This window comes from Carassius auratus, unplaced genomic scaffold, assembly GCF_003368295.1.
Source record: "Carassius auratus strain Wakin unplaced genomic scaffold, ASM336829v1 scaf_tig00015658, whole genome shotgun sequence".
Taxonomy (NCBI): Eukaryota; Metazoa; Chordata; class Actinopteri; order Cypriniformes; family Cyprinidae; genus Carassius; species Carassius auratus.
Genome location: NW_020524613.1, coordinates 27,501 through 41,546, shown reverse-complemented (window position 1 = coordinate 41,546; position 14,046 = coordinate 27,501). Strand labels below are relative to the sequence as shown.

Here is a 14,046-nt window from a genome sequence, read left to right as displayed (position 1 = left end):
AAAACCTGAGCGTCTCCAAGCCAATGTGAAGGCAGCACATCATTTTGTGTATATTTACCTGGGTGCAAATCTTGGGCGTATTCAAAACCAGCTTCATCATCTTTGGCAATGTGACATTAAAGAGATGCTGTACTTCTTCATTTTCCATACCCTGCATGAGAAGGATTAAATGTGTTTGATAGCAGATTAGGATTAACAAACAAAGGAAATACAGGTCTGTTCACACTTTAAATAAACACAAATATTTAAATTGGTTTAAGGTCTGTAAGATGCATTTATTTAATCAAAACAGTAATATTGCTAAATATTAAAAACCTTAAATAACTGTTTTGTATTTGAATACATTTTAAATTGCAATCAATTCCTGTGGTGGCAAAGCTGCATTTCCAGCAGCCATTACACCAGATCCTACAAAAATCATTCTAATATGTTGATTTGCTATAGAAAAGCTATTTATTAGTATTGTCAATGTTAAAAAGTTGAATCCATGATACATTATTTCTTAATTCTTAGATTAATATAAATAAATAGTTTATTTGAAATCAATTATTTGTAACAATCTGAGTCTTTGTCACCTGAAAGAAATCCATATTTGTCTATTAAATGAAATTAAAGTGACAGAGAATGAATCATACTTTTGACTATTATGGATTAAAGATTGACAACATTACCATGTTATGTCCTCAATCTAATAAGAAAGAAAAAATAATAATAAATGTCAACTGTCTGGTACAAAATTAGAATAAATAATGAAGCCTTTTCAGCTCTGTTCCTGAGGCTTTTTTTCCACAAAACACCATTTAATGGAAAACAACTGTCAGAGAAAGAAGCCATGTTGTGGAATAAGACACTTGAACCCAGCTGTCGACTTGTCATAGGGAGTATTATTCATGTGTCAGAAAAAAAAAAAGAAAGAAAAGAAAAAACCGATAGGACGTATTGCTGTCAGGATGACATCAATAGGTGAAGAAAAATTATTTGCATCCTGAGCTGCTGGCTTTTGGCAACAAAAAGAGGTTGCTTTCAACTTTAGCAAATAAAACGCATTAAACATATTAAATGCAATATTAACCATATTAGTGGAGTTCCTATGAGCAATCTCAGAAATCATTTTATCTCTCTATTGCCTGGAGCATCCAAAAAGATTGATTCAGAGAGTTAATAAATAAAACCCCTCGGTTTGTCAGTATAGCAAGAAAAAAACTCACTCATATCCGAAAAGGCAGTAACAAAACTTGATCTATCACACAGAGGTTACAAAAACATAATTTTGTGATATTAGCGGAGCCTCCACTGGTGAATGACATCACTGAGGTGGAAATAAAGACAAAGCCCTCGGTGCACTTTTCATCTCGGGTAAAATACAGCTAAGCAACGTCACCGTAGATCTCTGATCAGGCGAACAGCACTGCTTTGTGATATTACGATGTACGATGTTTGCGGAGGGTGTCAAACCGGCGCACGCTGGCTCAGCAACCTTGTATGATTTCGGGACAAATAAATACGCTACTGTTTTATCATCACACAGATTTACAACACACTTAGTTACAAATATATTAGCTGCGACTGGCAGCGCGCTCAGTCATGGGCCCATTTCATCAAGGTTACTGGGCGTGCTCAACTGATTAAATGGGATTCCTGGAACAGATGCAAATGGGTTGAGGAAGGAGAGGCGGCGTGGTGCTCTTCTGGACGGGAAGCCTCGCCTGACAATTTAACCAAGGAGCATTTATACACTCGCAAAGGAGGCCTGACTAAATGCTGTCATAAGTAATGACCTGCTTGACATCGTAAAGTGCTCCTCTGGGTCTAATGAGTGAGGAGAGCTGACAGGCCGGATGGGCCTGAGCTGAGGCTGCAGGAGTTAGACCTCACTAAATCAAACGGCCTCCTTCGTTCCCCCTTATCCTGCCCAACCAGAACCTGTTAGATAACATACTACAATCTCCATCCAATCCAACCAATAAAAATTTCAAAGGGCGGTCGGATGAAGTCATTATTTCTTATTTTTTGATTTGTGAGTATATAAAGTGAAAATAAATAGCACATTTTTCTTGGCAACTCTGCATTATGTGTACAAGACATATCATGCTTAGTATTTTACAAGCCATTTGGGGGGTTTTAAAAGCGCATATCACCCTTGAACAAGGAAATTCAACCATCATTTAGAAACCCTTATGCTGCTCCAAACTTATATATACAAACCTGTGTATGTCTATTTTTTATTTATATATTTATATATTTTAACACAAAAATATATCCCCAATAATATTTCAACCATTTTTTTCTATTCAATAAAAGTCAGTGAAGTTCAAACAACATACTGGCGGACATCTTTGACTTGCTTTGGGCGGGGATGTGTGCAAAATCAACCAGTTCCATTCATTGCATGATTTCTATAATTAGCATTTTTCTGCGGGTCAGTTTGTTTAGACAAATACTGTGTTGGCTGCAGGGAATCCCGTTATTCTGAGACACTGAAATAAGGTGGTTGTGTAGGCGAAGGCGTTTGTGGAGGGCTAGAGGCTGAAGTGGAGTTCTGTGCACTGAGCCAGCAGTGTGAATTTATCAGAGCCCACTGCTCTGACACTTTCATTTCAGAGTAGGGCTGAGGCTCAACTACAATTTATGACAAGACAGGTCCTAATTTGTATTTTGCTTCTTTCCATAGCCATTACACCTCAGTTGTCAATCAAAATCCCAGCAGCCGCTCAACTTTGTGACAATTATTGGAGTCCAGCGGTAACAGACACAGTTTTAAGACCCCAGAGAGCCATTCTATTTGCACACCTTACAGTGCCGATAACAGCACGGGTAAATACAGAATAACACTGAATATACAGTAAATGTACGTAGCTACAGAATGCATATGATCTGTTCAGTTAAAAACTATGTTAAGAATTATTCTGTTATTCTTGAGTTTTAAATCAAATTGAAAATAAGAATGACATTCTGTTTCATGACATTCTTATCGTCAAATGTTATTTAAAAACAATCACAGCCAATAGATTTAAATGGTCTTACTCATTATTCCACAAGACTCCAATTACAAACATCCGTCCTGAAATTTTGATTCGCCTAGAAGGACAGAAAAGACCACTTTATGTCTCAGAGCAAACCGCTTTCAGATAGTATGCCTGTTCACACCAAGGAGGATAACTATAAAAATTGTTTTAAAAATTGTTCTAAATTTAGAAGAATAACTGAGTCCATTGCACAACTACAATGTTAATGGCACACCGAGAAAAAAATATTGTTATAATCAATTTTCTAAGTTTTTTTTTCAGCTGATGAATGATAAAAACATCGACAGCCAATCAGAATCCATCCTGCTTTAGAAGATCCATCATTTACATCTGCAGATCACAAAACTGCAGTGTGCACTTATTATAAATGGAATGTTCTTGTACGTTAGTGTTGACACAAATATAGCTATCATTGTAGTCATCTTTTTAGTCACCGTTCTGCCCTGATGCTTCATTTCATTCACACAGAACCGGGCCGGAGAGTGGCAGCTGCCAGATTTTCCCTATGGCCCTGCAGCATTGTGTAAACATGGATTAATTTTTTTGATGTGGTCTTGTTGCAATATATACTGCTTTAAAATGTTTGATTGACAGTCATAGTGCAAGCACACATTTGACATTCACGATTCAAAACTCTCTTACAGTTATTAACGGACCGTTGTTCAGTGATGTTTCATTTAATCTCTTAAATTGAAAATCAATCGCCAAACTCTCCAGGCTGACAAACCAGTGCCCTCTGTTGATGATACAGGGAAAAAAGACAGCTGAAATATTTCAGCACACAATGATATTATACCACAAAAGTCTATATAGTACCATATTATTCAGTAACATTTTAGACAATTTAGAAAAAGGGCACTGGTAGGGATTCATAAAAAGCAATTACACAAGGAAAAGTATGCATTCGTAAGCACCGGCATACATAATCACAGCTGAAAGAGTGAGAACAACACGGAATTAATAGCTATATACAGACATAGATAACAAGACTGTGTTCTTAAACATGACAGCACTTGCCATCTCATCAGTGAGGACAGGCCTTAGGATTGATGTATGATCACCAAAAGAGTGAAATGAGAGTAAAATGAGTATGGCAAAAGCAAACAGATGGAAAAACACTGAGGAACGTGAAGATTGCATAGTGCCTGAGCTAAAGAGCAGAGGCACAGCTCAAGCTCTTAAGTGGACAGTTTAAGGAGCGGGTCCACTCAAGCATGCTTCATTAGAATGCGGTGCACTTTGCTAATGGCTTTGATTGGCTCCCTTATAGATTGAATGGCTGTGGTTAATTAAATTTGATACAGCCATAAAAAGGCACAGACCGCTATTGATTTACGCAGGTCTGAGATTATTCTATCAAACCATCTTAAGCAAGAAGGGGACGTTCTGATGTCTTGGCTGAAGCCAGAACTATAAGAATAACACTGTAATACAGAAAGGGCTTTTGACTATTAATCTAAGATATAGCATAATTCAAAGTCTGCCATTTATTGCACACTGGAGAAAGACTAAAGGCAGTTAAAGACTTTCTTGTAACACAATGTGTTCTCTGGAACGGGAGAAAGAGTACCATTGCCAAAACAGCGACTGTACAGGTATGGAATGTATTGTCACTTTGGAGAAGAAAGAAACATTGTGTCTCATGTAACAGTAATATAGCACAATAAAACCAATGCCTGGTGGGTTTATTCTCCACCTACAGTTGCAATCAATGATCAAACTGGGCCAGTAATATCCAGTAAAAGAAATTAATGTGCGATGATGTTAGAAATACTTTGAAGCTATTATCTATTGTCAAATGTGCAGCAACCGCCTCACACAGATGTCACTTTCAAACAGTAGGTTCCCTGTATCTGCGTGACCAAATGGAACCACTGTGAAATCTGCATGGGCAAATTTTCTGCCCTCATGAGAAATTCCTATTGAAATGTCTAGATCTTGTCTGCAGAATAACGGTAAATGTGAGCACAGCTTTAATCTTACATATCAGCAGTTTTCATGAATTGATAGGTGTTCTGAAAATTTGATCAGTGATCTGATCCTATTTTTATTTTTTATATACAGATATTAGGGCAGGTTAATACATTAATGTTATTTTTTTTAAAAAAACATTCTTAAATGTACAGAATTTGATTATATTCACAATATAATTTCATTATATTTTAATTTGACAGTTACACTTCAGCATAGTTTTCTCACTATTAACTACTTGTTTATATAAAACAGCACAAATTCTGCAAGGGATTCGTGGAATTAAAAAGCATGAAAATAACTTGTGTTGGCAAAACAAAAACTGAGCATACGTTGTATGATCGTGCACTGTAGAATCTTCTGTACCCATAGAGTTCAACAAAAGTTAGCTTAGTTAAGATCGAAAAGAACAAGTACTGTGGCACAAAACAGTAAACAAGCCCTCATTTAAGTCAAGCTCTTGGTGGAATAGGAGCACTCAACCTCAAGCTTTCTTATAAGTCATCTGCCTATCAGAGCCACCATCAAGACCAGCTTCTGGCTACGCGGAAGACCATGGCCCATCTGTTGAGTGTGTTTATTTGCAGTAAACAGGAGCCTCATCTCCCTGGCCTTCCTCTGCCAGCTGCTGCTCGTTATGCTGAGTGCCCACCTCTGTCTTAATTGACTACTGCTGGATGCAAAGGGATCCCCGGGGACGAGGTAGCAGAAGGGGCAGACGCGGACTGCTTGGTGCGTATTCACTCGGAGGCTAACCTGCTTCTTCTCTCTGACTGCAGAGCGTAATGCCTTTAGTGTGCCAGGATATTCAAACCAGTCAGACTAAACAATGATGGAACATTTTTAGTATCATGGGGCCTTCTGGTCCCAACTGTGACACACCACAAGAAATCAGACTTTAGGATGCTCACTTCATTAACACCACAAGATTAGAGCTTCCTTTTTACGGCAGCTGCGGTTATGATATAGTCAAAAATGCATCATGAAATGAAAAGTAACCAACTGGGGCCACTTGACATACTCTTTAAGTAAAATGGTTTATTCTAGCATTGGCAGAGACGCTGATTAAACTGTTTTTATTTTTTTTTGGCTGAAGTCAGTTTTACTGCACAAGCATAATGTAATGCCGTTAAACTGAATTACTTATTATTTGTGCATGTACAGTTTGTTTAAACTTATTAGTGCTTTGTGCAAGTTGTAGATTTAATTTATTACTTTTCTGATTTCATTTCCACTAATGACACTATCAAATGCAAACCAACCATCTGCATGCACATTATTTGGGGTGCACTGAACTACGTCCAGATGGGGTAAGTCAAATGCTTTGCAAATTAACACATGATATCGACTCACGCAAATCCAATGGACAATTGAAGAGCAAGCTTGCTTTGGCCATCTCTGATTTACACAAAAGAAAAAATGGAATCTCCATTTTAATTATTTTTCCTGAAGGAAAAAAAAAAGTACTTCTTACCTCAGTGCAGAGATAATTCAAAGCTGTGAAGTCCCATCTTTTGGCATGTACGGTGTTGTAACTCAATATCGCATCCTGTAAGATTATGAAACAATTAATTTTTAGAGGCCTTTCATATAGAAGAAAAGGTAAACCAACAAATCACATTCAAATAAGTCTATAACATTTATTAGATAACTAAAACCAAGAAAAGAAAAGGTTGCCTCTCATCTTGGAGCAATTCTGCCACCCTCTGGTGGAATTCATTACTTATTCTTATAGCACGATTTTCTCAAGAAAACAAAGCATACCCTAATGTCAAGTGAACTTTTGCATTCTCCTTCCAAAGCTGAACGAATCAACTCCCATCGACTTTGCACTTCTCTTCCATCCTGAAAAAACACATCACACTATACACATCAAATGGACATCATACACACGATATCATTCAAAAAAAATTAGCAAGATGCAAAAAGATGAATGAAATAGAACGAGTAATAGTAAAGACGTTTGTCATAAAATTATGGTTATTTTAAATAAATGCTCTTTGAACTTCGTATCAGCAAAGAATACTTCATGTATCATGGTGTACACAAAAATATTAAGCAGTGAGACTATCCTCATTAATGATAAAAAAACAAAAATTTTGAGCACCAAATCAGCATATTAGAAGGATTTATGAAAGATCACTTAAGAACAGAATAATGGTGGTAAATTCACAGGAATAAATTACATGTTAAACAAACGTTATTTTAAATTATATTTCAATAACATTCAAAAAATCTCTGAAAGATGCGGTATGATGTAACTATGACAAACGATCATTTCATTTTAAGCCTAATAAATAGTTTCAGCTATTCAATAGAAGTCCACTCTAAAAAAAATGAAAGTCTATATAATTTAAAGGCAATTATTTTTTATTCTACATGGCACCACCTAACATAAAAGAAGACATTACCTCATTCTCCACAGGAAACAGGTTCTTTTCTGAACAAGGCATCTTAACGGTCATTTCATCCCAGGAATCTCTGTATTTGCTGGGATATGGATGGGGGACTTGACCTTCTTTGAGCAGGTCTGTCTATAAACCAGAGCAGAGAGAGACTCTAGGTATTTACCAGTTCATTTTACCTTTGAATCAATACAAACATTTTGTGATCAGGTCAGTAAAGCATTCTGATATTTTAAAGGGTATTTTTTTTAATGGTTGCCTGAAAATAAAAATAAAGCCTGCAACAGACTCAAATGCCAGAGATGTAAAATATGAAGTAACTTTTTTCTGCAGGGACATTTAAGTACTATCCAAGCACTTCAGTCCAAATCCTTTCAATGAAACATCAAAACACTGATTTCTATGTTGTGCAGGCCAAGCGTAGAGCTGCTTGGACATCCACAGCAGCATTAGACTCAAACTGACAGGAAGCCCTTAGGCGCTGACCGCGAACATCACAATGTCGCTGCGGAGTGCTGTGGAGAGCTTGGCTTACCCTGATGAGTACTTTGTGATTGTCTGTTGCCCTGAGGTGTGGCAGGGACTGTCCACACTGAGGCATTCTTCTAAGCTCCTTTATTGGGGTCCCAAGCCATTCCTGTTCTTTCTGCTCTGCTGGCACTTGCTCACTGGAGAGATGGAACAAATGATTTGATCTGCATTATTATAGTTCATTGCATATTAATAACTATATATTATCATTGCATTATTATTATTATTGTGCATTTTATATTTTTTATAAGATTTCAGTGATATTGGTACAATATCGATTAATGGATTCATATCAGCCAGTATTGCATATTTAACTGCACAAGCTCATTTTGCCTACTTTTACATTTAGATTGCCTCTGTCATCTAACATACAAACACACACACACACACACACACACATATATATATATATATATATATATTTTTAGAAGAAGAAGAAATGTTTTTTGAGCAATAAATCAACACACTAGAATAATTTCTGAAGGATCATGTGACACTAAATACTGGACTAATGGCTACTGAAAAGTGGAATCACAGGAATAAATTACATTTTTAAATCTATTCAAATAGAAACAATTATATTTAACAATGAAAATAAAACAGCCTTGGTGAGCATAAGACTTGCAAATCTCAAAACTTGCTAACTTAGTTTTTATAATTTTGTAATGATCGATTTCAACAAAATACTATAGAATTTCAATCAGCCATATATAAAAGCAGTTATCAGTAAAAGCCAAACTTTTATTACCAGTGCATCTGAGTAGTGTTTGATAGTGTGGTAAAAACATTATCTACAGCAATATTTCCCGAAACAACAATACCTTTCTGAAGGAGACACCTGTGTCTGGTCACTTTCAGGTTCAGTCTCAACAACATTTTCAGGAACAAAAGCATCAGCACCAGAGCACCCCTCTGTGTCATCTGTTTCCATGGGTGTCACTTCAGGTTCGTCTTTGATGCTGTCTACAGCTTCTGGATTGGGGACTAAGGGTTTGGGCTCCACCACCATTGGGTCAAAACTGGAACAGGGGTCTTGCAAATCGTGGCAGACAGGAGAGTTGCTAGGCAGAGACTCTTTGCATGCTGGACTCTCTCTCATCTCCACATCTTCATTATGAGTGTTACTTGTATTTACAGAGGAACTGAGGTTTGTCCCTGGCATCTCTGTAGACATGCAAGTCATCTTGACCAGCTTGGCATCTGGTGAAGCGGATTCAATTGCCTTTTCTCCACTGCTTGGCTCTATTGGAATGTGTGCATCAATACTATCAGGAGTTTCATTATAAGTGATGCCCTTTGTGTCCTTGTCACAGTTCGGCAAAGAGGTCTTCTGGTCCTCTGGTTCTTCATTCTGCTCCTTACGTTTTCTTGTTGATTCACACAGACTTTCATTATCTTTCATGACTGCCTGACTACTTTTCTTGATTTCAAGAGTTTCATGAAGATCACACCCTGCATCCTCATGGCTGTCAAAGACAAGAATCGAAAAGTGCTTCAGTTTTTTTTTTTACCCATTTTAAAAACAACAACAACAAAACAACTTACCTATCTGTATCTGTGTTACAAGTTTCCATATTCATCGTAAGCACACTTCCTGCCTTACTACTTGCTGAAAAAGGAAAATGAAACTTAGAACTGAAAGTTAGATCTTAGAACTGAAAATAAAAGTTATAGTTACAGTCACAACCCATTAGCCAGAGTAATCTAAGGATTACAGCAAAACGAGAAAGCTAGCATTTCAAATGACATTTTACTGTAAAATGTGAAGCAAATTCTTTCAATGGTCCTCTGGTTCTTCATTCTGCTCCTTACGTTTTCTTGTTGATTCACACAGCTTATCATTATCTTTCATGACTGCCTGACTGCTTTTCTTGATTTCAGGGGTCTCACAAAGATCACACCCTGCATCCTCATTGCTGTCAAAGACAAAAAAAAAAAAAAAAAGAAAAAAAAGAAAAGTGCTTCAGTTTTTTTTTATTTGTTTTTTTTTTACCCATTTAAAAACAACAACAACAACTTACCTATTTGTATCTGTGTTACAAGTCTCCATATTCATCGCAAGCACACTTCCTTCCAAACTACTTGCTGTGAAAAGAAAAATGAAACTTACTGAAGATAAAAGTTAGTCATAACATTGGCCAGAGTAACTTAAGGATTACTGCAAAACAAAAAAAGCTAGCATTTCAAATGACATTTTATTTAAAATGTGAAGCAAATTCTTTCAAATTATTCTCGAAATGTATCTTGCGCACACACACACAAACTTATCCCTACTGAGGGTCCTTGGTTTGGCTGAGAATCTGACTTGATTCTAATGATTGACACCAGAATGATTCTAGTGTCTAGAACGGTTATATTGATATTACATATAATTTTATATACTTCTAAGTGCATCTTTCAAATCCATATATGTATTATCATATCTATAATAAGTATAAGAATAACTCTAATAAAAGCTAAAGCACACGTTCATTTTTCTTAGATGAAGCCTTTACATCTCAGCAAAAACCTACCGAATACATTTTAATACACAATAGGTTTCCGGTATTATTACTGCAAGAAAAACAACAATAGTCCCTCAGTACTTCAGGCTAATATTTGTATATTAGACAGACTGCTTAACTGTCAGTCTGTTCGCTTTTAAATCACGGATCAAATAATCATACTTGCTCTCTTTTTCTGCTTTGTCTTCGTATCGCTGTCAAGCTCACACACATATTCGAGCTCTTTTCCAGGAGACGGGAAACTATACCTATTTATGCAAAGGTTTCTTGCTTTTACCACACAATCGAAGACAACTAGATCACAATGGAATAGAATTAAACACACAACAGAAAGGATCGCTGGTGGAGGAGGCATCAGTTCCGGGTCGCAAAGTCTGCTACTGATTGGATGGATTATTGTCACGTGTTTGAATGAAAAGCCTCTTCAACAGGAATCGGGTACTCTCATCTCTTTTTATTAACGCAAGACACATATATATAATATAATTTAGTAGATAATGTATTTGTTGGGTCAGAAATTGTATTGCAACTTAGATTGAAATTCCGTCAATCTGTTTCTTCGGGTTCTTCCGCTTAATGTTATGTTTTAGATTTTTATATTAAAGTATGGGTTAATCCTCAGCGTTTTATTGGCCTAGATAAACTACTATGTAACACACAATTAACCTAGCAAGAAATGTAGCAAGTACACATACATTTGTAAAGCTCTTATATATCGAACATAAAACAGAACAACTCCTTTGCAAAATGTAGTATGAGGTTGACAGTCAGCATTTTCCATAACGAATCATTTATTGAAAAAGAAAATAAGTAGGGATGCACGATAATATCGGCACAATATCGGTATCGGCCGATAAAAGCTTAAAATGACCATTATCGGTATCGGCCGATATGAATATTTCTGCCGATGAGCCAAACCGATATTCTCCAAGTGAAATAATTGACCTGTTTTTCAGATGTGAATATCTGTCTACATTTGTAAAATAATAAATTTATGGTAAAATCAGTACAGAAGAGATACATGGATTTCTCTTCAGTAAAATTAAAGTTTAAATATATCAGTATATATTTGTATATATATCGATATCGGTATCGGCATCGGCCAAAATTATTTTGAAAATATCGGCATATCGAATATCGGGCAAAATCCAATATCGTGCATCCCTAAAAATAAGATTTGTTACTCTGTTCGTGGAAACGGTCTAGTATTAAATATCATGAATTTGTATATTATCAATGTATTTCCTAATGTTGATATTATAAACAAGTATACAAGAAATAGTTGTTTAATGTATAATTAACAACAAATGAGCAGATACATCTGATTTTAGTTAATTAAAATGGCATGCTTAAAATCTCATTGTAAATAACTTCTACAGCATACACTCTATAAATCACATAATTCTACAACAGTGCAATTTAATCTTGGTCAGTGCAAATTAATCTTGTATATATATATTATTAACAAAGAAAATAAACATAATCAGGGATTGGAACTCAGACAAATATAATGTAACTTTTTGCATCATTGTAATCTGTCAACCCAGTGTTGTCTACAAAAAAAAAAAAAAAAAAAAAAATAGTACTTGGTCTAGGTTGTACATTCAAGTATTTTTGGAGAGGAAAGTAGAGGAAAATACATAAAAAATAAAATTTCTGCTGGTTCTCTATTGGTTGTGTCCCACTGCAGGCTTCGGTGCCAATATCTTGTAATTTTCCAATTAATATGGCTTCACGATTTTCATGGAAATATAGTTCTGTAAGAATAAAAGGGTAAATTTAGAAAATGCACATGATATAGTGATTCTTACAGGTACTTTTCTTATAACAGTTTGGCTGTTTACTAATTATAATATATGGAAAAGACTTACAGGGAGGGAATACAGGAAGATTCCAATAAACAGGATCACCAGTATGAGAATAATGAGTCCAATGAAGAGACATCTGTATCTGCGCCATATAATGAATTTCATGGACTTGCATGGATTTGTGAACCAAAGGAAGGACGTATCTGGACGGCTGTTTGAACATATTACAACACACAGTATTACTCACATTATCTGATCAAACATGATACTGAATGGCCAAACATCGATATATTCTCATACTTGGGAGGATCTAGTTTGGGGTTCATGTTGGGTTCATCTCTTCCTTTCCCAGCTGGCCTCTCTTCTGCCTCCTTCTCTTCAACCACTTCCAGAGTCATCTCCACTTTACCCTAACACCGCAAAGAGAACGGTCTTTATCATCTGTATACTGTAGATATGCACTATGCATCATGTATCTTATTTTTATCAGTAAGCTACACTCACAGCCAGGATTCTTTTGCCATCTTCCTCCATGGCACAAGGCCACCAGCCTCTCACTGACTTCTGGGAGAAGAGTGATGTAGGTGTGAGGTTTTTGCCTGTTTGGGTTAGCATGCTTAAAGAGCACTTTTCCGCGGTCTTAGCTGGAGGGATGAGGTGAAGCATATCCAACTCCACCGTGCCTGTTTGAGAAACCCCCCCAAAAAAATTTCAACAACATAAAGGAAACCCTAAATAATACATAACAATAATCCGTGAAAAGGAAAGATTAAACATCTGGTGGGTATATAGGTTGATTCGAAGAAGATAATTCACCCAAGTAATCATCCAAGGAGAATTTGTCATTGTCCCAGATCTGAATGATCAGTTTAGGAGGAATCCTGAACTCAGTTTTATCTAGATTCCAGAAGTGTTCCTGGAAATGAAAACACATGGTTTGAGACTACCAATGATTGAAAACACCTCATCTAATATGTATGTATGCTTTTCCAACCACTAACCTTTCTAGACACCATGCACAACTGTTCTGCTGGCAAATAATCAAAGCCAAAAACAAATCTCCAGTTGAAATTTCCATCTCCATCAAGAGACCTGTAATGGACATCAGTTTTCTGCTTGTCCTCCTCCATACCTTGCATCCACCTACAAATATACATGAAATCATATATAATATAAATAAATACATATATACTACTACTAATGTTTATAAGCTTGGTGTATGTTTAATCTTTTATGTCTTTGAAAGTAGTCTTTTATACTCACCAATGTTGCATTTATTTGATAAAAATACAGTAAAAACAGCACTTTTGTGAAATATTACAATTCAATATATTTTATCTGTCTATTTTAATTTAGTTGAGAATATTTATTCCTGTGATGGTTAAACTGAATTTTAATTCATTACTCCAATATTCAGTGTCACATGATACTTCATAAATCATTCTAATATGCTGATTTGGTGCTCTTTTTAGTATTATCATCAATATTATAAACAACTGTGCCAATTAATATTTCTGTGGAAACCCTGAAACATTTCTGTCAGGATTCTTTTACTGATTAAGATACTGATACTTTTGATATATTTAACGCATCCTTTCTGAATGCAAGTTTTAATTTCTTTCAAAAAGTACTCAATGACCACATTTTTTTGAATGCTATCACTATGCTAATATTGTAATCAACATATTACCCTTTCACATAGATGTCACTCATGTTTTCTCCTGTGATGCTGGTTTCATCCAGAATGACTTCAGTCGTATTCCAAACAATGACTCGCAGGAAATACCTTCAATGTAAAGGG

The 14,046-nt window shown here is 36.0% G+C and overlaps 1 protein-coding gene and 1 pseudogene across 3 annotated transcripts in view; both read right to left on the bottom strand.

The window, feature by feature from the left end:
- Positions 1-10,818, bottom strand: part of LOC113074917 (poly(ADP-ribose) glycohydrolase-like) — a 29,145-nt gene extending 18,327 nt beyond the window's left edge. Inside the window, exons 1-10 of one of the 3 annotated variants that reach the window (XM_026247638.1) lie at positions 10,600-10,818; positions 9,955-10,018; positions 9,746-9,849; positions 9,479-9,542; positions 8,755-9,399; positions 7,938-8,070; positions 7,409-7,531; positions 6,762-6,842; positions 6,472-6,546; positions 59-151 (exon numbers count right to left, since the gene is read on the bottom strand). In XM_026247638.1, coding sequence (XP_026103423.1) covers positions 59-151; positions 6,472-6,546; positions 6,762-6,842; positions 7,409-7,531; positions 7,938-8,070; positions 8,755-9,399; positions 9,479-9,542; positions 9,746-9,849; positions 9,955-10,018; positions 10,600-10,792 — 1,575 coding nt within the window. In that variant the 5' untranslated portion in view covers positions 10,793-10,818. Of the gene's footprint in view, positions 1-58; positions 152-6,471; positions 6,547-6,761; positions 6,843-7,408; positions 7,532-7,937; positions 8,071-8,754; positions 9,400-9,478; positions 9,543-9,687; positions 9,850-9,954; positions 10,019-10,599 lie in introns of those variants that run through there. The other 2 variants (XM_026247639.1, XM_026247640.1) reach the window with 2 other exon arrangements.
- Positions 10,819-11,707: 889 nt separating this feature from the next.
- LOC113074916 (myoferlin-like) overlaps positions 11,708-14,046 on the bottom strand; it is a 23,936-nt pseudogene continuing 21,597 nt past the window's right edge.